The 24397-nt window shown below is 38.7% G+C and overlaps 2 protein-coding genes across 5 annotated transcripts; both read left to right on the top strand.

The window, feature by feature from the left end:
• Nucleotides 1–584: 584 nt before the first annotated feature.
• Nucleotides 585–16562, top strand: gramd1c (GRAM domain containing 1c). 3 transcript variants are annotated; one of them, XM_066646045.1, is made up of 20 exons: nt 585–629; nt 1862–1946; nt 2431–2531; nt 3572–3681; nt 3999–4131; nt 4231–4331; nt 4605–4700; nt 4887–4967; nt 9193–9314; nt 9465–9618; nt 9755–9914; nt 10685–10828; nt 10982–11100; nt 11259–11401; nt 11695–11798; nt 12318–12485; nt 12692–12752; nt 13579–13698; nt 13973–14078; nt 14950–16562. In XM_066646045.1, the coding sequence occupies exons 1-20, from the start codon at nt 611–613 to the stop codon at nt 15016–15018; spliced, it is 2196 nt and encodes a 731-aa protein (XP_066502142.1). In that variant the 5' UTR covers nt 585–610; the 3' UTR covers nt 15019–16562. The 3 variants fall into 3 exon arrangements, with proteins under 3 accessions (XP_066502142.1, XP_066502134.1, XP_066502150.1); XM_066646037.1 differs by having other exon boundaries at nt 9190–9314; XM_066646053.1 differs by lacking the exons at nt 585–629; nt 1862–1946; nt 2431–2531 and adding an exon at nt 2712–2739 and having other exon boundaries at nt 9190–9314.
• Nucleotides 16563–17292: 730 nt separating this feature from the next.
• zdhhc23b (zinc finger DHHC-type palmitoyltransferase 23b) lies at nt 17293–24362 on the top strand. Of its 2 annotated transcripts, none has more exons than XM_066646018.1 (5): nt 17293–17521; nt 18685–18878; nt 19168–19875; nt 22123–22290; nt 22770–24362. In XM_066646018.1, the coding sequence occupies exons 2-5, from the start codon at nt 18742–18744 to the stop codon at nt 23041–23043; spliced, it is 1287 nt and encodes a 428-aa protein (XP_066502115.1). In that variant the 5' UTR covers nt 17293–17521; nt 18685–18741; the 3' UTR covers nt 23044–24362. The 2 variants fall into 2 exon arrangements, with proteins under 2 accessions (XP_066502115.1, XP_066502122.1); XM_066646025.1 differs by having other exon boundaries at nt 18691–18878; nt 22770–24255.
• Nucleotides 24363–24397: the final 35 nt, after the last annotated feature.

Below are 24397 nucleotides of genomic sequence, written 5' to 3'. Positions count from 1 at the left end.
GGAATTTATTTGACTTACAACATTGAAGAGCAGTTATATATTCTTTAATATTTATTTTATGTATAATTTTTGTGTATTATTAGTTTAAATAATTATATCATTTGTTTCTTCTTTTTATTGTTATAGAAGCTAGTATTTTAGTCATAAATATTGATATTTATATATGGCACTGTATAATAATTATTAAATATACTAGCAGCAATTATTAATATGAATACATTTTATGAATACGGTTTTTTTTCGTATTCCTGTCATATAATGTCTGTATTTATCCTTTTCTTTACCATATGTGAATTTCTTGTCGCATGCTAATCATTATAAAAAAATTTAAATATGAAAGTTGCACAAAAATTATTTAAAGCAGATCTGCAATTGAAAAGAGTGGTGTAACTCAAAGCTTACATTTTTAATTTGGTTGAGTTTTGTTGGATTATAATGAGCAGTAAATACAGATCAGAATCAAATGTCGCCTGGAAAACCGTTCATAACTGTTTAGTGAAACATACTCCTCTCCGTCAGGTGTCGCTGCTGGGCAGAGTAATTTTAATGAAGATAAACAAAAGCGTCTTTAAACACGCTGAAAGAAATCTCGTTGTATTTTTCGAATAAAATGTTTAGCAGCTCTGATGGTGAGATGCATATTAATTAAGTTGGTTCAAAGCATTTGTGAAATGTTTCTGCGTAATGTTAGTAAGGTCGAAGGTAGAAGGAGACTTGTTAAGATTTGTTAGCAGACTCTGCACTGTTTGAAAACAGATTGTTCCTGTGTAACACAGCGTTTCTCAAAGTGCGGGACCACGGTAAAGTTAGTTTGACCATAACGTTTATTTAGTATGAAGTGCCCACTCACAATGGATTCATTAATAGCCCTTAAACATACTAAAATAACATAAGATAGGATACCAGAAAAAAAATGTAGCTTGCCTGGAACCAATATACTTATATACAATTTAATTTTTCTGTTGAAAATGCGCCACAGCCTTCGTTAAGGCGCCTATTGAAATATAAAGCTGCTCCAATCATCAGCTTCACTGGCCTTCGATTCACCGTCAGAGTCTGGTTTATAAAGTTAGTTTTTACCAGTTCTGGACTTGAGGTCATTAACGAAAGCACAACCGATAACAATGAGGGCTTATTTCAGTTATGAAAGCGGCTTGTATATGTAACTGTTAGAGAAACAGGAGGATCTGAGAATTAGTGACCGTTAATATTAGCTGTGCCCTGTGAAGGACTGGCGCCCCCTCCAGGGTGTGTTCCCGCCTTGCGCCCAGTGATTCCAGGTAGGCTCTGGACCCACCGCGACCCTGAACTGGATAAGCGTTCACAGATAATGAATGAATGAATAATATTAGCTGTTCAGGTTGTGAGAAAGCACTGTAAACATACAGCACAGCCTCTGTAACTGCTTACTGCTGTACTGAATACTATGAATATACTAACATTTTTTGCACAGATTTAAAAGTGAGAAACGGAAGTACAGTTTAACTAGCAGGACAATTTTCTGTATTTCTGAACATTGATGTTAATGTTGTATCAGGTGTTACAATGTTAAGCTACTGATTAAGAGATATAAGATGATATTACTTCAATAACGGTAGAAGGAGACTTATTAAGATTTGTTAGCAGACTTTGCACTCTTTGAAAAAAGGACTACATTTTGATGTAAATAAGGAGCTTCTTATTAGTATTTAATTTGCCTTTTCAATTGGAATTTACTATGCAGTGCACAAACCTTATGGTTGGGCTTTTTTGCACTCTTCTTACTGTTTGTGTCTGAGGATCATAGTTGAATTCCTGATGAAATAATGGTGATAATGTCAGTTATTTGTGTGTGTGTGTGTGTGTGTGACTCATGTCTCAGTGATGATGTTGCTCTGCAGGACTGGATCTACTACTCTGTTCTCTGGAATCCTGTTGCTCCAGTGCAGTGTCCGGATACTTCTGCAGTAAATGTTGCTGATGTCATCTCACTTTATCTTCTGTATTGTGCTATTTTATTTGTCTGTATCTTTCTATCTGTGATCAGATTTGATGAATATTAATGATTTCTAAAGAGATTAATTGAACACTCCACTTGACTCCAATTGTAACAGATAATCATGGGCTGGTATCTGAAGTTGCTTTTTTTAGTTTAACACTAATATAATAGGAATCTGTATTGTCATGAAAATAACATTCCATGCCTTAGCTCCATTCGCCTTGGAGCTTCCATCAAGCCTATTTGTAGTAAATAGAGAAACTATTTAAACGTGACTGTTGTCTGAAGCCATTTTTGGTGACATCTGTGTTATGTTAGCCTCAGCTCAAATTCAGATAATAAACATTTATCTGAATTTATCTGATCAAATATTTTTTATATATTTTTTTCAAACAAAGACTAAAAACCAGAATGCAGCCCAATTGTTCTCCTGTCTTTGTTTTTCTTTTTAGGCCCTCCCCTTTCAAATATGCTATGCATATTTCTGTGCAATGCTCTTTCATTTCCAGTAGTCAATGGTATGTTCTCTCTGGAGAGGTTCAGTTGTTGCCAGGTGAGAAAACACCTCCAACCTACAACACAGGTACACTGCATCTTAAAAGTAGGTGATGGGATGTTTTTAGACATTTCTCACTGAAGAAAAATAAGCTGCTACTCATAGCAAAACTTTGACTCTTTATTTTCTTTGTACATAATTTATCTATGCTGGAATCAGTCTGCACTGGATTAAACTTGTTAATGTTGGACCAGAGGATTCACAGGTAGGAGCACATCAGATTTAATTGGTTAATCATCCAAATTTGTAATGTTTCTGCTGATTGAGATTTAACCAGTCTTGTTGAAATGCTTTTTTACTAGAAAAGCATTCAGAATCAGAAGGACTGACAACAGTACAACTAAAGCATTTAACTGCTCTAAAAAAGCTCCTCAGAATTTGTAACACTAAAAATGGTTAAATTGTGACATTGCTTTAAAAATACTTTACATTATGATTTTGTCCCCAGTTTCTTTACCAGGATTTTACCACTGTCAGTGTCACATATAAATCTCACTTGAAAATTCACTGGTTGTTTTGTATCTAATATGTCTAGTACAATGTCAGTGGAGACACATTTTTTTGTGTATAATTACTCTGTTGCTTCAGTTAGTATTTAATATGTATTTAGTATTTTGTCTTTCAAATGTTTTATCTGCCTTTATAAGGTCTTTTGAGATTTTGTAACTGAAAGCAATAGTAGATATTATTATTGATGGAGCAAGGCTGAGAGAAAATAAGAAAATGCTGCTTATTGAGTGAATATTCAGCTAAATTCTTTATCACCAGTTGTGTGTCGACTTTGTTTGTAGGCTCTCAGACTCCTTGTTTCCAGGTCTTTTGAGTGTGAGAGACAATGAGAGTAAATGAGTGTCTGAGAATTAAATCTAGGGCAGGATGAGCCTGTTTGTCATATTTGAATTCACCTTGAATGGTACTTTAAATAGCTTAAGGCACATGTCATATGTCATAGGAGATTTGTAAAGAGGCTAGGTTTGCCTCATTTCCCCTGCCTTGTTCATGGTTGAAGCTGATGAAGTTTTGGTTGTTTTACCCAGGTGAGAGGAAGATGACCAACGTAGCAAAGTCAGCAGCAGGCACTGATGTGTCTGAGGAGGGAAATCAAACTACAGAAGTCAGGGGGAACTCAGAGAACTCAGAGCAGGAGGTAAGAAGGGCGTGAAAGTTTAAATATCACTGCTCTGCACAGACGTTATCTATAAAAATGGTAATTTACATGACAAGGCTTAAAATGTTTTATGTAAGTTATTGTAAAGTGATTTTAATCCTAGTTATTTTTTAACATTTTTATTGAGTCATATGGGTTGGGAGTACATGATTTAATCTAAACAGCAGTGTTTAGAATTCCACTTTTTTAATCAGTACATTCAGTGGTCTAGTGCAGGTCTTGACATGGTTTTACTTGCCTCTTGATACAACCTGATGATCATAATTGCTGAACTTTAACTCACCTTTTGCGACTAGGTCCCATTGCAGGGTCTGGACATCACTGGACAATGTATAGGGTCACCTCAATCTCCTAATAGCTACAAACAGAGGAGTGAGGAGTTCAAGAAAATATTCAAAGAACTGGATGTGTTGGAGAGACTTATAGTGGGTGAGAGAGTATGAGAGAGGGTGTGAGAGAGAGAGAGAAAGTAGAGAGACTAATGGGCTGCATCTCTAAGACCTTTTACTTTTTCATTTTCCCCTCCAGATTATACCTGTGCTCTGCAAAAGGACATTTTACTGCAAGGTCGCATCTACCTCACAGAGAACTGGCTCTGCTTCTACAGTAATGTCTTCTGGGGAACAAAGGTAAATATGGTCAAAAATTGGCAGACAACAAGCATTTCTAATGAAATGAAGGATATTAACAGGGAATGCCTCTTTCCTTCTGGGAAGTCTTTAGATGTTGAAACATTTTTGTAAGGATTTGATAGTATTCTGTTATTATAATAAGATAGAGAACTGCTTCATGGACTGTAGCTCCCATTGGAGCTATATAGCTTACACCAGGCATTGAGCTGGGTAGCTGGAGAGCTGATACAGGGTTATTACTGAGTATTTGTTCATTGTTTTGTGTTGTAGCTAATGATAAATATTAAGGATATTGCATCCATGTCGAGGGAGAAGACAGCACGACTGATCCCAAATGCCATTCAGATCTACACCAACACAGACAAGGTAACTTTTAATATTGAAGGTACTGTTTAGTTAAAATTACGCTTTAATCATTTTAGTAATAGGCTTCCGTTCACTCTGTTGTAAGGTTATTGTACTCACTATAATCTATAGTTTACATGTACTTTATCATATGCAAAACATAAACTCAGAAAAACCAGTAAAATCTGTTTTTGTCCTCTCCACTAGCTGTTCTTCACATCATTTTCCACGAGGGAGAAATCATACCAGACCATTTTTCGCCTGTGGCAGAATATATTAATGGATAAGGTAGGCCTCCAAAAACATAAACCTGTTAATTCACATTCATCAAAAGACCTATATTCTTCTGTTTAGCCATTGCTTTATAACAGTGAGTCTGTTCTGATTGTATTTGTCGGGGCTGAAAACTCCTTAAACTTTGTGTCAGTGGGAGGATATAGTATGTAGCATCTCCAAAATAAAATAAATAAATAAATAAATAATATTCTAACATTTTCAAAACTTTATCGCTTGTTTAAAAACATTTCCATGACAGGGTCTTTTAGCCCTTCAGTATTAGACCTCATGTACACATGATTCCTCTGGTTCACATGACTGTTTACAAGGTCTTGTTTGAGTTTGAGCAGAGAGGGTCCCCAAACTGAGCTGGACTTTAGTCCCAGTGACCCCTGTGTCCAGTGCAGAGTAAACCCTGTGTTTACTCCCTGTGCTTATGTTAATGTTACAGTCCACATGTTGCTCTTTTGATTCAGAAACTGGAGCTGGGTGGAGCAGAAACTCAGCACACGAGGATATTAAAGTTCATTGACCTTTCTGGGTGTGGCTTGCTACTTTACATGAGAACACAACATCCATTTCTGAACAAAAGTCCCTCCCATGAACCATGGAATCTATACACTGAGAATCAATATCAGTTTTTGAATCTGAATTAGGCTTTAATCACCGAGTGTGTTTGCAGTTAAACATTTTTTCTTTAAAAATAAGGTTTGATTACACAGCAGCAAACAAGTGTACACAATAACAGACAATAGATCTTTCACAAGACTGAGTCATGTAAACCTGAGTATTATAAAAATGTGTGATGCATACACACACACACACACACACACACAACCACTGTAAAGCTGAACACGTTATACGTGTATTTAAAGTGCTGAGTGTGTCAGACAGGTAAGAGTAGATGAACACACTAAAATATAATAAATATACAAAATTATAAGAAATAGAATAACAAGTTAAGAAAAAGTTAAATACAAGTGTGTCAATAGCATAAAGAAGCTTATGTACTCTGGTTGTTCAAGAGTGTGAGGGTGAGTCAGTAATGCAGTGATTCTTATGTAGTATAATTGTTGTATAATTATGATGGCATGATTATCTGCAGACTTTGTTTTAACCCTTATTTGGACAAAGAATCTGCCTAAGGGAAGGAGCTGAAACAGGTGGTGGTCAAGGTTTGACAGGTCAGCTAAGATATTCTGTGCACGTTTCCTGAAACTTGAAGTGTGTCGTTTGAGCAAACCCGACAGGTTAACACTAGTGGCCATTTATTTATTTATTTTTTTCAAAATTTAATACAACACTGCAGTTTGTGCCTGGAGGCTAGCAAGACTTGTCAGTGACTAGAACACTGGTGCATCTTGGGAGACACCAGTGCTGATAATTAAAGGTCCTGATGATAATTTTCCCAGCCTTTCCTGCTGCTCTTTGCCTATGAGGAAGTTGGTGATTCACTGGCAGACGGAGGGCCAGCCCACTGAGGTGGATGAGTTTATTGTGGAGCTGTTCTGGAATGAGTTCAAGTACAGAAGTCTAGAATATATTCTTGGTACTTTGAGGTTCCATGTTCACTACATCAAACTAAAGGGGGGCTAGCAAAGAGTTTATGCTGGACATCCAAATATCCAATAATATTGTTAGTAATACAACATAAACACAAATTCTGGTAACATTGTATTAATGGGGATGCTACAATGACCTAACTAAAGAGAAAAAAACTATATCCATTAATTAATATGATGTCATAAAAAGAAATCTGTGCAAGGGCTTTGATTGAATTTTATATTTAATTTTCACAATAAAAGAAATGAATTTAAATTGTTAATAAGAACATTAAAATTAGTAGAATATTTGAATCAATCTTTGTTGATGAAAAGGGAAATCAGTGCAGTCTCTGTTTATAATGTTGTGCAAAATCTAATTGAAAACAAGCAGCTCGAGTCCCGCTCTGTGAGGAGTTTTGTGTGTTGTGTGAATGAAAAACAAGCAAACACATGTTATTTAGGCCAGGTATTGAGAAAAAACCAAGATATGAAATGTTTGAAAAATAACAAAAATCTTTAAATAAACAAACATTATTTTTGTGATATTTATTTTATTCACCGAGGATATCCACACTTACCAATCTAACCGTAACGTAAAAGCGGTGTTTTTTTTTTTATTTTTTTATTTTTTTTATTTATTTGCCTGAAAACGGGTAGGGCATGAAATAGCGCAGATACTTCCTGCTCTCGGCTCTTTTTTATGTGCTGTGACAGATCACAGGTTATTATAGTTCACCAAAGGCCTTCTACAGGTGAAACTCACCGCGCTGTAAGTATGAATAAACCCACTCATACTGTTTTTATTCAGCCTAACCGACACAGCTGGGTTAGTTGAACTCTTCCTGACCGTGTCTGATGCCCAGGCTCAGTTTAAAGACGGTTATTTTTGCCTTTTAATGTTCGCCGTATGTTCTGTTGGGTTTGTGGCTAGTGTTTATTGTCGTTGGTCTTGTTCCTCTCTCTCTCTCTCTCTCACACACACACACACACACTTTTTACTTTTTAGGAGAACTACTGTTTATCTGAATGCCTTCAAGTTAAAGTTAGGAGGTTTAGGCGTGTCAAACGTTTTTAGTCGTGGCCTGGAGATTAAATTTGTCGTTTGTTTTGTATTTTAGCGATGAACGAAGCTCTTGAATTCTGTGGTCAGATGGAGAAGCAAATGCTGAATCGCTTAATAGACAGAATCATTATGAATGCTGTTTATTTTAAGCTTAAATCCGAAGTTCTTCGTTAACATTTTATGTTTGTCTACTGCAAGGATATAGTTGTTATTTAGCCAAATCCATTGTCGACACCTGCTCAACGAAATTGTCTTCTCTACTGTTATGGGAAGGCTTTATACTTGATGTTAAAAACATTTATGTGATGATTTGATGTATTTTAACTTTAAAAACTTCAGTAAGGTCTGGTACTAATGTTGGATGATCAGTCCTGGATCAACTCTTCACATTTAATAAATGCCAGAATAAGATACCCATTCAACACTTACTGTGGAATAATTTAAAGTCCCTCTCAAGTTAAAAGGAGTTGTTTAACTATGTCAGTGTAATTGTTTATATGTTGTAAGATTTTACATTTCTGAAAAACATGTTCATGGTCACAGCTGAGCATTTCTGCTGTGTAAGCACAGTTTTCCAAAAAACAGTCACAAAAACATGACACTGACTGCTAGGGTTTCTTACATCATAAATCTAAGGAACCAATTGTGCAAACTTGAAGGGGGGACATTTTGAGCTACAGGTGTGTGGTGGAGGAGTGGGTGGAGAGAGACACTGGGACTAATTGCATATTTATAGATCCAAACATAATGAGTGAAGGTGTAGACTTATAAGGGTTATTTTTATTTTATGTAATCACTTGTGTATTTTTAATTCTGAACAGAGATGAGGTTTTTAGGAGTTTAAATGACTGGATGGGGGACTTGAAGGAATCAAAAATCAGTTCCACCTACTTTTATAGCTCTATTCATTGTGATATGAATTGTAAAAAAAAAAAAAAAAAAAGATAGTATCTCTGAAAGTCAGCAGTAATTTGCATGCTTTATTTGTATTATGATATGATGAACCTACTCTGTCTCCAAAGACTCATATATTAGCATTTTCAGAAACTGTTCCCAGTGACAGTGATAGGAAACAGGTGTCTAAAAATTTCTAATATGTCTTTTACCCAATGGTTACAGATGCTTACTCCGCTTATTATGCCCAATGCTAAATGTTAGCTAGAGGTTTTACAACCTCAGGACTGGGTGGTAGAGAAGTGAAACTGGATTCTCTGGAGTCATTTAGCTCTATCTAACACATTTGTGGTGTTCAAACAACATCAGTGCCTCAATAACCATCTCATGGCTGAATGCAGTGGTCAAATATCCAGTGTTAAGTCTGTTATTGCAGTAAAGGTATAAAAATACTAAGAATTCATATCAAATGAGCAGGTGACTGTAAACATTTGGGCATGTATAGGGTAGATTAACACTCCCACTAGCAGCGGTACTCTGATTGCATCTCCACAAACAACTGTAAAATCAGGTTAGGGCTGTTTTCGGCTGGTAGGTCAGGCAGATTAAAAAGGTACATTGTGCTGGGTTTATCTGGTGTCGGACAGAAGCTTCCTTCTCTACAGTCGCTGAGAAGAAATGTAATGCGAGTTGTGTTGTGTGGCTGTTTCAGTTTCTTTAGTTCTTTTTGCAGCAGCTGAGCAGGCACGAGCTGTGGCAGATGGTCAAACAGCATTATGGCAATGACTTGGGTCTGAGCCATGAAGAGATGGAAAGTTTGCAAATGTCATCAGACGCGATTCCTTACACACAGAGCAGGTAAGTGACACAAACACACCACAGTGAACATGTTTGCTCACACAAAGCAGTGAATGTCCTTGTCATAGCTGTATTTTAGTTTATTTAAATAATTTAAAATACATTTTGCAGTTATCAGATTTTGTACCTGTAAAACACCCTTTGTCGTAGCCTAAACATGAAAGCCGAAGATAACATTGGAAGGATGGAAAGACCGTCCACACTACGTCTTACTCAGATTGACACGTCCTATGAGGCCTCCACACCTCTGGGAGATGAAACACAATCTTCAGTTGGGCTGCAGAGCAATCTCTCTGCAAACGGGGTAAAGTACATTTTTGGAGTATTAATATTTAACATGTTTTATACAGTGTGCTTTCTAAATCGAATATGTCATAATGTGATGCCGATTTACAGATTTAGCTGCTGTTGTGTGTTTACTGTAATTACATTTCCAACAGGAGGACACTCGGAGCACTGCATCTCGCCAGAGAAGTCCTGACCTCTCTCTACATTGCTTTAGCCATGAACGAGTGTCCAAGCGCTCTTCGCTGTCCTTAGACCTGAATGCCAATGAAGACAGAGTGTCAGAAAACAGTCTTTCTGACAGCATGGAGGAAGGTGAGAGATTACCTGGGCATGTGTGTAAAGTCCCACCACTTTTGCTTTTTAACAAATATATATAATTAGTGATGGACCATATATAGGCGGCTGATATGTGGATTTGTTTAGTTATTGTTATCTGTCTGATCTTGGAATTTTAGCCGATATTAAAACAGATAACTTGGTACCTTTTTTTTATGCTTGTGTATATGCACTGAAACCTGTTTCTGCCGAGAACAGTTTCAGGGATTAAGTTACTCCGTGATGAAAATGATTTTAAAATATCAGTGACGCTTAGTACTCGCACACACAGTAGGTTTAAATGACAGAAAGACACTCTCAACCACCACAGTGCAGGAGCCCTTCGTATATAAAACATATGAAATAGAATCATTCAGGGTCTAAATTTATTACTGAAACACGATGATAAACGATTATAAACACTTGCTCAAATTCTCTCTCTCCCTTGGAGACACTTTATACCGCTCTCCCCTTCACTCTCCATTACAAACCTGGTGCTGCACTTATTAGTGCCCTTCTAGAAACCATTCAAGCCGAACCAGCAATAAATCTTTGATAAAAATATAAATGAACTAATAATCGTAAAAATATACAACAAAATGTAGAGAAATGTACAAATGCTGAAGAAAAGGCTTGTCCTATGACAAGCAGTAAATCTTTTACACATACTTTGGTTCACTGAAATGAACAGTCTGCATTGTATCACTAATTGTGTGTTCATGCCAATACTAACATATTTTACTTTGTTCATTTGTTTTGTCATGCAGTTGAGCGAGACTGTGTGTCGCAGTCATCACAAGGAAGGCTGTTCATGAACAGGGTGTTCCGAATCAGTGCTGAGAAAATGTTTGAGCTGCTTTTCAATGATTCGTATTTCTTCCGGCGATTTATGGATGCCAGGAAAATTACAGGTGGGTGTGAATTGTGGGGGAAGCACACAAATTGTTGTAGCTGTATTTTTAATCCCAAAATTATTTTACATTTATTTTTATTCTCCAGTTTATGTTTTCTATTTGCATCTATATTCTCATGTTGTGATACAACTGTGTTTGTTCCCTTGGCAGGCGTGACCTCTTCTACTTGGCAGAGGGAAGCGTCTGGTTCTATGAAGAGGACTCTGAATTACACCATCACTATCAACAACCCACTAGTGGGCAAATATTCCACAGCCACAGAAAATCAGGTTGGCTTTCGTTCCTAGTTTTTCTCACACTTTTTTGCTGTGTGCTTTGGAGGATTGTGTTTGACAGTGTTCATGAAACATATATCATCCTTTACTTAGAGGTTCTATCATTTTTCACAATATTAAAATTATTGTCAATTCCTATTGTTGTCAATAAGACTTTATATAAGGAGTCTAGGGAGGGACAGTACTACCTACTGGATGCTGAAGTCTACACACATGATGTTCCCTATCACGACTATTTCTACACTCTGAATCGCTTCTGTATCATCCGCATCTCCAAGCGCAAGTGCAGGCTTAGGTAAGTTTGCCATGGTGCACTAGATCCCAGTTGATGTATTATTCAGAAATGCACAGATAATGTCTATTTAAATTTTAGAATGGTGCTTTCACCCTGAGTAAATAGGGTTAATGAATTAATTAGTTAAAAACATTTATTTTTAAAAACGTGACAATTCACAACTAAATCTATTGGAGTCTGTTTAAATGTGGATGAGGTTTAACAAATGTTACTGTCTGTAATTTAACAATTTTATATCAGTCAAGTGTTAAACTCTTAAAATATACTACCCTTGATGTTTTTTCCCCTTTAAGAATTTATACAGATGTGAAGTACAAGAAGCAGCCATGGGGTTTTGTGAAGTCTTTCATCACCAAGAACTCATGGAGTGGCTTGGAGGATTATTTCAGACACCTTGGTTAGTATCAAGTTTAGAGGTGCTCCTTTTAGTTGGTTTACCTCTGACTCTAGCCCCAGTCCCTAGGGTGATGTATCTTGGAGCTATTGGAGATAATGTTATAACGGATAATTCTAACTAGAATGTATGTCTTTTAAACAAAACAATGTTGTGGAAGAAAATAGCTTGCTGCTTCTGCTGAGCAATTGCACATTTATAGGTATTGAATAATTTCATAGTTACAGAAGAAGTACAATGAAAGGTCTGTTAAGAGGATAATTGTTTCCTATTTTACGGTATTTTGTAGCACAGGCTGTCTGAAATGTGACTTGTTAATATTTCCAATTTAATTTTACTGGACTGTTCTGTGTTAAAGTCAAATAATGTATGAGTGAAGCAAATATGGTCATTTGCTTCATTCATTCTAGGAGATTTCTTGGCAGTTTAAAAGCTGTGAGCTATGAGTCAAGATGCAAATCATGACAGGATACAACATGACTATATAAAACAGTATATTTAATGTTATTTATTATCATTCAGAGGCAGAGCTTCTTGAGGAGGAGGCAGAGTTGACCCAAGGTTCAGTTGATGCTGGAAAGGGTGGTTTACGGCGAAGACGGAGGACTTACAGCCGCACCATGCAGGAGCATCTGAGACCAGGCAAACAGTACGGAGCGGATACAGAGCAGCACCGTGACGGCAGCATGGGTACCTGCTTCATGCACTCACTTATACCTACACACCAGAAACACTGGCCTATCCTCTCACTGTTTTCAGCTGTACATGTTTAATCTCTTTGTGATTTAACCAGTATGTCATGTTGTTGCTGTAATACAAACTTAGCAAACATCATTGTTCAGTAGTCGGAAAGCGTATACTCTTTAACTAATAGTGACCCTGGTTTTGTGTTACAGTGGACATGAACAGCAAACAGAAGTGGAACATCACCTCCATAATAGCTGGAATGAGTATAATGTGAGTCAGTGGCACACTTTGAAGCTGTGCATGGTCGAGTGTTCTATTGCTTTTATGCAACAGTTGGGGTAATAAATTGTGAAATATATGAACAGAGTTGTGAAAGTGGTGTCAAAATGTTCATGGATTTAGTAAATCCTTCCGCCAAATTAAAAGTTCCTCAACGAGTAGCTTGTTGCTATGTCACAGTAACTAACTCTACTGCACTGCACTCATGGCCCAGACTTGATCAGCGCCAGCTCACACTAGTCACACTATCTCACATTTCTGCCTGTTTCCTTTGTAGTGCGCCATAAGGGAAACCAGCCATGATGCATTATAATTCTAATATAACACAAGTTCATATTGAACCACGGTGGCATGACTTAATTTTAAATATTTTGTGTGCGGTTCTCAACCCACAGTCATGACTTACATGTAATGTTAGTGCACCATGTAGAGAATGGGGAATGATTTGAGATGCCCTGAATGTGCAGCTAAAAAAAATTGTTTTGTATTTATGTTGAATTAAACGGTCTGTAGTGCCAGTCACCACCATCAGTCTCCATTTATATCAAGTTAAACATAAGAGTTCAGCTAATTTAGCAGTGAAAAATGTGATAACAACAACTGAGCTGCAGTGTAGAGTTTTTAGCAACGGCCTTCAGCGGACTGATACAGTGGTTATAAAAAAAAAAATGCTGTTATTGCGAAATTAAGAACGCTTTAGTACACTTCTCAACCAATCAGAGTGCGTGACCAGACCTCACTGTTGTATAATTCATGATATATAACATAGTATAAATAGATGTGAGTCTTTGCAGTGACGGTGATTACTTTTTTTCAGTCTTTTGATCCTGACACTGCTGAACCTGGGGTTGTTCTTTAAGCTGTGGGCAATGGAGGACGTCGCCCATCGTATGTATCTCAGCACAAAGCAGCGAATGAGGGAAAGAGCAGAGGAAAAGTAAGGACTGCTTGTTTTTACATTATCTTGTGATTCATGAATACTGGAATGATATTTTGTTATTTTTTGTGATGGGATTTAAAGATGTGCACGTTTTTCATGATATAATCACACTTAGGAAAAAAACAAACATTATAGAATGTGTCCATCACATTTCTATATATTGGTGTAGCACTGTCTTCTGTGTTTTGATGGACTCCATAACAGTCTGCAGGGATGACTACTGTTTGGTACTGACACACAAATTCTTAATGTACTGATCCTTGTTCCACAGTTTGGCCCCTGACCTGGGCCCTAGGCAGACTGTGTTCCATAGGAGCCAGGAGGAAACCCGTTTACTGAGGGCCGTGCTCCAGGATTCCATAAACCTCCTAGAACAGGTATGTTAATGTTACACTTTCCCATCTTTTACTGGTGAGTTCTGTTGGTCTGAAGTCATCTGAGATGGACAGTATTCTGTGGTCAGAAGAGTCCAGTTTTTGGAGGAGAAAAAACAACAGATGTCGGATTCTATGTGCAAAAGATGAAGTGCCAAAAACAGCATCTGTGATGTCACTGGGGACATCAGTATCCAATGCAGATGCTTATATTGGCATAATGCAGAGACATATGCTGGCCTCATTCATGGATTACAACAGCGTGGTTCCATACACATTGTAAGGAAAAAACAGTACTTGACTGATCTGCCTCCTATTGAAAATGTATCATGCATCATGAGGAACCAGACAATGGTCGCTGAAAGAAAATGTGATGTGACACAATGGTAAACATGCCTCTACCCCAGGTTTTGTGTTGATGGCATGAACCTGTAAATGTACTGAACAAATAGATGTAATTTTAAACACATTTTTTGTCTGTTAAGGTTAAAAGTGAATTAACAAATGCACAGACTTCAGGTTTTTCTTGCATTTCAACTAAGTGTCCTAACATTTCTGGAAATGGGTTTTGCATTAAATAAATGCACTCTTTTTACAGATATTAAAAAATAAATAAGAGAAGAATTAGAGAGATGTTTAAGTAGTCATGTAATCGCTGATATGCCAGCAGCCTGTCTGTTTAGACTGACTTATCCCAGTAACTTGGCTAAGCTTAGTTTAATCTACACATACATTTTATTTTCAGTGGCAAAGGGATCACTGTGCTGGTGTAAAATGTCTTCTCTCCGCAGACATGTCTTATTTAGCTGAGCAGTCTCTGGTGTGCTGAGTGTTTGTTTGTGCTAGTTGTGATAGCTCCTGTTTATCTCCACAGTTACGCAGCTCTCTGGTGGTGCTCCAGCACAACTTTCAAGACCACAACAAGACCTCCAACCCATTATGAAAGCCCCAGTGCCTGGTGACCACTGGAGTTCAGGGGGATCTGGCCTATAGGGTCTGCCCACGTCGAGGAGCGTCACCATGGAGACGGTTCCTCCAGGGTGCCTTTGGGTGCTACCACTCCAGGCTGTGTGTGTGTTTTGGTAACAGGTGGCGGAATGTGTTTAAGCGAGTGAGTGAGACTCAGTGATGGGCACAAGGAGCAGCGCAGGCCTGCTGCCCCTGTAAGAAAACAGCTCGTCTGCCACAGTTTTTTGTTTTGTTTTTTCCCCCTAGAAATATTGCACAAGTCTCTGAATGAGATGTAAGCAAAGTCCTTCAGAGTGGTTTGAAGTGAAACGGTTAATTGTAGGTACATATGATTCAGATTTATTTATACAGAACTAGAAATCACTATGTAAATATGAGTATTTTATGTATGTTCCACATCCACTTGTCAAGTGTTGATCAGAGTAAATGGTTTTAAATATGGTCATGGTTATAAATGTGAAGAGAAAAAAATGTATCTTATTGAATTATAAGCTGGTCTCAAAATGATACCAAACCATCATCTCAAACATTAAGTATTTGCGTAGAGCTCATCATGTTCTCTAATCACTTTCTGTGATCAAACGTTTGATGTTGGTTCTTATATCATCATCACCACTGATACCAGTTCTGACTGAAAAACCCGCTGCTCAGCAAAACCACTCAGAATGACTATGCTTAACATATTAAGAGATTAATTCCTTAAGATATTTTTGCATAAAACAAAGAAAATCGAGTCATTTTAATCGAGTCAATGTAAATCCACTTACATTCCCTTGATTCATTTTTGATTAGTTTAAATACTTCTGAAAATAGTTTGGCCTGTTGATTTGCACAGCTGTTGTAAAACCTTTATCCTGTGTATAACACCACAGACACTCTGTAGGGCCTTGTACCATGTCTGTGTGAGTTAGAATCAGTAATTACTTTAGAAAGATATTCTGTTAAAGCACTACTTCTAACCTGGGCTTGACCAAATGCTTGAATCGTTTTCTTTACTGTTTTTAAACCAGTGGCTAAAGGAAACTTCAGATGTTTTAGGACATTTATTAATGATTGCATATTTCAGTCTTTGTCTGGGGCAGAGCTGCAGCTGAATGTTAGCAGAGTCTGTGGCTGTATGGAATTTTATGTTAAAGGTACTGTGACTGCAATGTTTTTAAGCTTTGGAAATATTTTATCTTCTCAGGAGGCCTTTACTGTACATATATAAAGTGTACTGATGCTGGATTTATCCTGATTATTTTAAAAATAAATGTTTACACTACACTGTCACCATTTGGGATCGTACAGTAGTTCTTAGGAATGGCACTCAGTGTACTTATGTAGACAAAAGATGGTGATTTGTGGTCATTTTAAGTTTGAAGCAGATCTCAAAGGGTGACCCATGCATCTTTATATTTCTCAGGAAATTATTTTCTTAGCCTTTGCTTCCTTCATCCCCATATGGTATTTGTGCTGAAAATGTGTTTATTTATACCTTGAATAAAAGCTCTGTCACTGATTTTTGTGAAAACTATTTTGTTTTGTTTTACTCAGCAAAAAATAAACAGGTGTTTCTTCAGTAATAAATAAATAACGCAGCTGCGAAGCTTTTAGGGAAGCTTAGGTATGGTTTCTTTGCAAAAGATCAGCAAAAAATAGACAGGAATGTACAAACTTTTCCATACAAGTGTGTGTGTGTCTTTAGTGCTGTAAGGCAGCAGTGAAATTTCACCTCTAAAGCGTTCGTCTCCATTGACGTCAAAACTCTGAAAAGGCACGTTTCTGGTGTGTGTTGCCAGATTGAGGGAAATCCTCATTACGAGATTAGAAACACACCTTGACTGACTGAACTGGCCATAAAAACTATAAGTTTATTATCAGTTAGTTTCAGTTCATAAACGAGGTTCAGGATTAAACTGAAATAGCCTTTCTTCATTACAAATTAAATTTCTACCCGTTTTAATTTACCTGTGGGAAACATTGTAACACTTATTTTCATATTTTCATAATTTTTTTTAAATTAAACAGATATAAATGTAACAAAAAGCTACCTATTACTTTTTATTGTGCAATATTAATTGTATAATAATTAAACACTTTTCACCCCCCCCCCCCCAAAATAAATTGTAACAGTGTACTACAATGCACAGAACGCTTGGTTCAGTTAGAAAGGAACATATGACTGTATATATTAAGAGCACACATCTGGACCCTATGGTTTCTATAAAACGAAAGGAGGGATTATTGCTGAGGAACCTGGCAACTTCCCCACTCTTAGCACAGGCAGCTACACGGAGCTGGCAACAGCCCCAACCTCCAGCGCGAGCGCCGTTAACGGAAGCTCTGCTCCTGATCAACGGCGTTTACACCGAGCTGCCGGCGAACGCCGCACACTGTAGCGGACAAACACTCACGCTCCTGAAGAATAAAGCTGGAGGGTTCCAGGCTTTCGGACTGGAGACAGGACGAAATGGCTCACAGTCTACAGCAAACAGGTAGACGAAGCGTGTTTTTCTTCACGTAACTTTGTTAATGCTATCAGCAGCGTCTAAGCCAGAAACACAGCAACGGTATGCCCTTTAAAGTAGGCGTAGCTCAGAACATGAGCCAAGTTAAGGAAATGGAGCCAACGGCTTAAAAAAAACTTTCCAGACTGTCCTACCCCTCAGCAACACGAAACAAGTAGCTTATGAGGGCGTGACTGTTCACGAAGGCTGTTTAACAATGGACAACGCTTATCTGTCCCCTTCCGTCTTGTTTACTGTCTCTGTGCTCTCTAAAGTCACTGGCAGACCGCATTACTCAATGAGCACCACTGTTTTAAGGCTTTGGGTGCATCCTGAACCAATGAGATGCATCAGTTCACAGATCCTCACCATCCTCTGTTTTGTGGCATTTTTACCAGTTCTTGCCCCAATAGAGCAGTGGGTGGCGGGAGGTTGGGCTTCCTACTGAATGACTCCGCTTAGTGCATCCCCTGGGGGCTCTTGACCTTGACTGCGATCGGTAGGAGCTGTGGTCCTGACCGATAAGAGTGGGCATAGAAGGACGACTGTTCCACCCTTAACGTCCACTCTCCTGGCTTCAGGACAAAAGAGACCTTTAAATGTCATTCAGTCAGTTGTACACAAAATGCACCAGGGTGGTCTGTTGACTGTGGTCAGTAACACTTGTTGGAAAGGTAGCTGGATGATATTTAACTGCACCTATAGTGCAAAGTATAAAGACCGGCTGGTTAGCCAAAAAAAAACCCCAGCTCAAATAAACAAACATCTTTCACAGCTCCTCTTAAAGGTGTTATTAACAAAATACCTATCCTATACCTATATGACTATTTAAGCAATGTATTTGCTCCAAAGGGACAAGCTTTCTAGGACATCTCCTTTGGAGGATGTTTGGGAGAGTGAGTAATGGCAGGAGCTTGTTATCAGTTCAGCTCAAGCCCTGTGCTTTTTTTGGTTCATGGTTTCAATGAGGCTGCCTGAGTCTTGCCACGTGATACATGGGCTCCATTATTTACAACTCAATGAATGGCTCAGGTCTGAAATCTGAGCCATTTAGTCAATCATGTTAGAAGTGTCTATAATTGATGAGGCTGAAATCTGTAAGATTCTAAACAGTCTGCCCACTTCCATCCATGTCTTCTTTCCTGGGCTAGCTGCAGGTGGATGCTGTCCTTCTGGGCTTGTGCTTTTTGGATGAGCCCACTGCCATCATGAAGAAGAAAGCCAAAAAAGCACTGGAGCAGGACGAGCCGCTATGCTGCTGTGAGTATGTGGACCGGCGCGGTGGGCGGAGCCATATAGCAGCGTGCTGCTGTGACTGTGAGGATCTGGATGAGGCTTGTGATAGGTGAGGTCCAACATTTAGTATAAGCATCTGTATCAAGTTAATGATTAGGACAGAGCAGTCATACTTACAGGAATTGTAAAAAAAAAAATGATGCTACATGTCCAGTCTATGTAGGTCCAGTTTATGTACTTCATTGTGCACCCATTTCTTGCATAATCTCCATAGAAATGCATTGCTTATGCTACAAATCCCTCCATCACTGGACTGCAGAGCAATTACACTTTCTAGAGTAATGGATCTAGCATCATCCAATGTCTTTGTTCACATTCTGTTGTCTTCTGTTTTGCAGGTGGATGAAGAGAGAGTCTCAGAAGCCAGACTCTGTGTCTCTAGTGGCAGCTGTGGTGAGCGATCGTCTGCGAGTGCCCTGGATTTCAGGGGCTAAACAAGTGGACCTGTCTTTGATCCCGCCTCTTATCTTCCTTCCTGTCCTCTTGCACGTAGCGGCTCTTCATTACCTGCTGGGTATTGTGATTTTAACGGCACTACCTGTGCTAGTGCTTTGGTACTACTACTTCACCCACCGCAAGAAAGGGCGCACTCTATTCTTCCTCAGCCTGGCACTTTTTTCTCTGTTCTACATGTACTACCTGTTCCTCACTGAGGTTGTTCCACGAAGTGATGTCAGTAACGCGCAGGTGGGTGTCATAACGATAGGTGTGGCCTTGACGCTCGCCGCCCTCTGGCGTACCAAACGAGGGCCGGGTTATGTCAAACCTCACCTTTCTGAAACTCACAGCACAGTTACCTACCAGAATCCTCCACTGGACATGGACCCCACCTACCGCAATGGGTCATGGCACCAGGTTGTGATTGCCAATCGTTTGAGTTCTTCAGAGGAGGGGGCTGAATCTGAAAATGCTCTGGGCTGTGTAAATCAAAATGACAGAGGAAGGAAGAACTGGTGTACTGTCTGCAGGGTGGTGAAACCCCCAAGAGCCGGACACTGCAGGATCTGTGGGGCCTGTGTCTTGCGACTGGACCACCATTGTGTCTGGTGCGTTTTATTGAGTAATATGCCATTCCAAGTTTATCTCTCCAGATATCGATTTAGTTATATCAACTCAGGCATTCGGGAAGGCCTGTCACATTGGTTACATGAATATTACAGAAATGTATTTAACATCTTATTTAATAAAATGTCATTTTAAAGATATTTATATGTCATGGGTCTCAGGGAAACAAGTCAAAACCTTGTCAAAAATGTCTAAAAGTCTATGTCTGAAAATAGGCTTATACATTTGATCCAGGTAAAAAAAAAAAAAAAAAAAGTCAGCGCTGAGGACCATACAAATCCAGTAAATCACATAAATGCATCTCTAGCTCCAAGTCAAGTGACATTAAAAGTAGGGCCTGACCAATATATAATTTAAGCAATAAATAAATCTGGTGGGGCGGCACGGTGGTGCAGCAGGTAGTGTCGCAGTCACACAGCTCCAGGGACCTGGAGATTGTGGGTTTGATTCCCGATCCGGGTGACTGTCTGTGAGGAGTGTGGTGTGTTCTCCCTGTGTCTGCGTGGGTTTCCTTTGGGTGACTGTCTGTGAGGAGTGTGGTGTTTTCTCCCCGTGTCTGCGTGGGTTTCCTTCGGGTGACTGTCTGTGAGGAGTTGGTGTGTTCTTCCCGTGTCTGCGTGGGTTTCCTCCGGGTGACTGTCTGTGAGGAGTTGGTGTGTTCTCCCCGTGTCTGCGTGGGTTTCCTCCAGGTGACTGTCTGTGAGGAGTGTGGTGTGTTCTCCCTGTGTCTGCGTGGGTTTCCTCTGGGTGACTGTCTGTGAGGAGTGTGGTGTGTTCTCCCTGTGTCTGCGTGGGTTTCCTCCGGGTGACTGTCTGTGAGGAGTGTGGTGTGTTCTCCCTGTGTCTGCGTGGGTTTCCTCCGGGTGACTCTCTGTGAGGAGTGTGGTGTGTTCTCCCTGTGTCTGCGTGGGTTTCCTCCGGGTGACTGTCTGTGAGGAGTGTGGTGTGTTCCTGTGACCCTGAACTGGATAAACGCTTACAGATAATGGATGGATGGATGGATGGATAAATCTGGTGGTATTCACAGTGAAATATCACATATGTCAGTATCGATGGAAATTGCACCAGTGAAGTCTTAATAATGTCATGGAATGCAAATATTGTTTACTTACCCCTAATATCTAGGAAATCTCTCTGTGTAAACATTTAAATATTTTTAATAAGTAGAACAGGCAACGTAGCTTTTTTGAGAGTCCTGCACGGTAAGAGTCCATTTCCCTGTTTTAAGGCTGCATTATGAAGTTTTTACTTTATGAATATTCCTTACATACTTGGTGTTTCTGCTACTTGAGTTTTACAAAATTTAATACCTGCCAGCTGACAACCATGTTAATCAGTAAAGCACTGTTTAAACCAACTGGAGTGTGTTTAATATTTGGGTGTATACAATTATTCTGGGCAGATATGTTTAGTTGTCTGAATATTTATCTTATCAAATATTCTTCAGTGCTGATAAGTGTTCATATCGGTCAGGCCCTATTAAAATACAAAAAGACTCTTTGGAACAGAGGAAGACTACTCATTTGTTGACACGGATTATACATAAGTAGAATAGATAAGTACACTGCATCCCTGTTTAATGCACAATTAGCAGTATGAAAACTCTTGAAAATGTTAGTTGTGTGTTTGATTAGCTAGCCTGTGTACTAATGGAGTCAGTATCCTATTGGCTTCTGGAAGTAAAATGATTCAGAATTCACCTCATCCTGGAAATGTATATGATTAGGGATGATGCAATATTAAAACTAAAGAACACAAGATTTAAATACATTTATATGAAATAGGTATAAATTAGAATAGATTTAATTCAAAGACAGTGCCAAATTTATAGTGTTTCCCTTAAATCAACTCATAAATCTAGTCTCTCAGCCAAGTAAAGGATGCAAATCAGATTAACTAGAAATGAAAGCCTTAATATTATATCACTTGCCATCATATTCCTAATCACATTCTCTTTAAACCGGCTTATGTTTTGTCTGAAGATGTATGACACACTGTTGTCAATAAAATGGACAATAGCAGGTCCTCCAGACCACCTTGGTAAATTAGCTACCACAGCACACCTGGATTCTACAGTTGCAACACCATTAATAAATGAAAGAAGTAAACTTGCCTTGGCTGATAGTTTGTATCTGGGATGATAAAATAATGTAAATAAGATTTTTTACTAAAACATTTCTTTACTGTTCAGGGTAGTTATGTGTTACTAACTGGTGCTGCTCTGGCAGGATTAACAGCTGTGTGGGACAGGCCAATCACTGCAGCTTCCTCCTGATGCTTCTCTTCTTCCTGTCAACGTCTCTGTACGGGATCAGCCTTGTCCTGAGCAGCGTGTGTCCAACACAAAGCTCATTGACCGCTCTGCTCTACTGCCCTGGAATCTACAGCCAGTACAGGTGAGCATCAGGCCATAATATTAAACCACACACACACACACACTGCACACAGTAACTTTATGTTGAATTAGTCCTAGGCCCCTCTGCATGTCTTAGTTAATGTTATGGTCCCATTTCTGAACATTTCTCCCCCTGCTGATTCCATTACACTGGCTTTCAGTGTCACATGTTTTCGTAAACCAGTACTGATTGTAAATTATCACTGATGTTTTGTTACAAGTACTTCATTTATTCTACATTTTATTTCCCCATATTTATTGATTTAAGGCGATCAAGTGTCACAAAAATGGATAAAATAAAATAAATTATTACAATAACAATTATTATTATAATTTGTAGTCATAGTAGTCGTCATAGTAGTAGTACAAATATTATTCTTCTGTTTATTATTTATTATTATTATATTTGGTTATCTGTCCTGCATACATCATACAAGAATACATCAGTTTACCAATTCTAACAAGTGTGTATTCCTGCAGCTCAGCTCTCTGTTTCACCTGTGCCTGGTACAGCAGTATAGTGACCTTGGGCCTGCTTCATCTGCTGCTCCTCCAGCTGATCAACATCAGCTACAATGTGACAGAACGCGAGGCTCGTCTCGCCTTGAGGGACAAGACTGGACGCAGTCTTTATTGGGGCCTTATAATCGACACAGGCGTCTATTCCCGTGGCTTCTATAACAACTGGACAGAGTTCCTGACCATGGGGCAGTCGCTGAAGCCGGCCGACCTCAAACCCATGGACCTTGTATAGAGTCAGACATCTGGGCCTGTGAACAGAACCTTAACAAAGTGCGACTTACTGGAGGCAGAGGAAAGCTGTCACGCTCAAGGGTCAGGTACTGATTAACTGCTGTCCTAGGGTAGACTTTATTGCAGCCAGGAGTAAAGAGAGATCAAAGTAAAGAGAGATCAAAGTTACCCCTGGTCAAATTATGAGTTTGACTAAGTGAAAATATGTTAACACTTCCTCTGCAGGGGACAGCCTCCTGCACATTTTAATGCACAAAAACATTAACTAAAATATATGACACCTATTTTTTTTTTTTAAATATGTAAACAAAGCTTAAATGAACTGTAATCACCAAAAACACCTTATTTACGATCCCTGTCAAGAAGGGGTTAATGTATTTTCACTTAGAAAATCAACTGAACAATATTACAATTAGTTCCCAGATAGGTCACTTGAGTGATGGGTCCAAACATTTTCACATGTAGGCAGAGGGTGTTAGCAATGCATGTTTATCCACTAGGTGGCAGCATTACGCTACATTCTTTCTGGCTATAATCTAATCACAATGCATCTTCAGTGTAAGTAGATGGAGAGGAAAGGTGTTAATCTGCCTGTGAATATAGCTAATTGTTCACCTGGCTCATTGTCTGTGTGAGTCATAAGCCATATTTTACCCTTGACACCATAACACCTTATTTTCAGAGCTGCTCCGTTGATTCTGCTTTCTCTGCTCCTCAGAATTTCTTATCTTTTTTTAAATATGTGTCGTGTTCACATTGTTTTATTATGCAACTTGATTTAGTGCCTTTCCAGGATGTAGATAAACAAGAGACAGCACAATAATGTGTCCACATCCAGATGGCTTTAAAACTCTGATGGCAGTGCACTGAATGTTTTGTTACGAGCTGCAACAGATGTTGCCAGAGGATATTATGTATGTGTGTGTTTTGTGTTTTCATGTTCTATTATGTTCTACAAAAGGGATATGTTTTTGATATCTATCAGACAGCTACTTGATTTGCGATGCTTAGGAAATCAGGGCACAACGATTAGCGTCACATCTATGAATCAAAACATCAAACGGGCTTACCAGTTAAAGCCTCCAAAAAATAGAGTATATATAAAAACAACAACACAGTTTTGTCTGTTTCAGCCATGCAGAAAGGGTTTATTTCCTGGTGTGTACCATAAGGCATCAGTGTCAAACTGCTTGGTTCAATTGTGACTCAGAAGAATAAATAAAAGAGATTATCTTCAGAAACTAGGCTGAACTGCAATAATGGAATTTCTTTTTATGGAAGTTTAATTGAAACATTGCTTGCACGCAGAAATCTTTGAATTCCACCAACTGCCAGTCCACAGACACAGAGAACCC

The sequence above is a fragment of the Hoplias malabaricus genome, chromosome 1, assembly GCF_029633855.1.
Source record: "Hoplias malabaricus isolate fHopMal1 chromosome 1, fHopMal1.hap1, whole genome shotgun sequence".
Taxonomy (NCBI): Eukaryota; Metazoa; Chordata; class Actinopteri; order Characiformes; family Erythrinidae; genus Hoplias; species Hoplias malabaricus.
Note: the sequence above shows the minus strand (reverse complement) of the source record. Positions and strands in the feature narration are given on the sequence as shown.

What these genes read in the sequence shown, in the direction of transcription:
- gramd1c (XM_066646037.1), top strand. An exon ending in AGAATATATTAATGGATAAG is followed by an intron (nt 4,968 to 9,189) that starts GTAGGCCTCCAA and finishes TTCTTTTTGCAG; the next exon opens with CAGCTGAGCAGGCACGAGCT. An exon ending in AAGCGCAAGTGCAGGCTTAG is followed by an intron (nt 11,402 to 11,694) that starts GTAAGTTTGCCA and finishes TTCCCCTTTAAG; the next exon opens with AATTTATACAGATGTGAAGT.
- zdhhc23b (XM_066646018.1), top strand. Translation starts at nt 18,742, where the DNA reads ATGAAGAAGAAAGCCAAAAAAGCACTGGAGCAGGACGAGCCGCTATGC. An exon ending in CTGGACCACCATTGTGTCTG is followed by an intron (nt 19,876 to 22,122) that starts GTGCGTTTTATT and finishes CTGCTCTGGCAG; the next exon opens with GATTAACAGCTGTGTGGGAC. An exon ending in GGAATCTACAGCCAGTACAG is followed by an intron (nt 22,291 to 22,769) that starts GTGAGCATCAGG and finishes GTATTCCTGCAG; the next exon opens with CTCAGCTCTCTGTTTCACCT.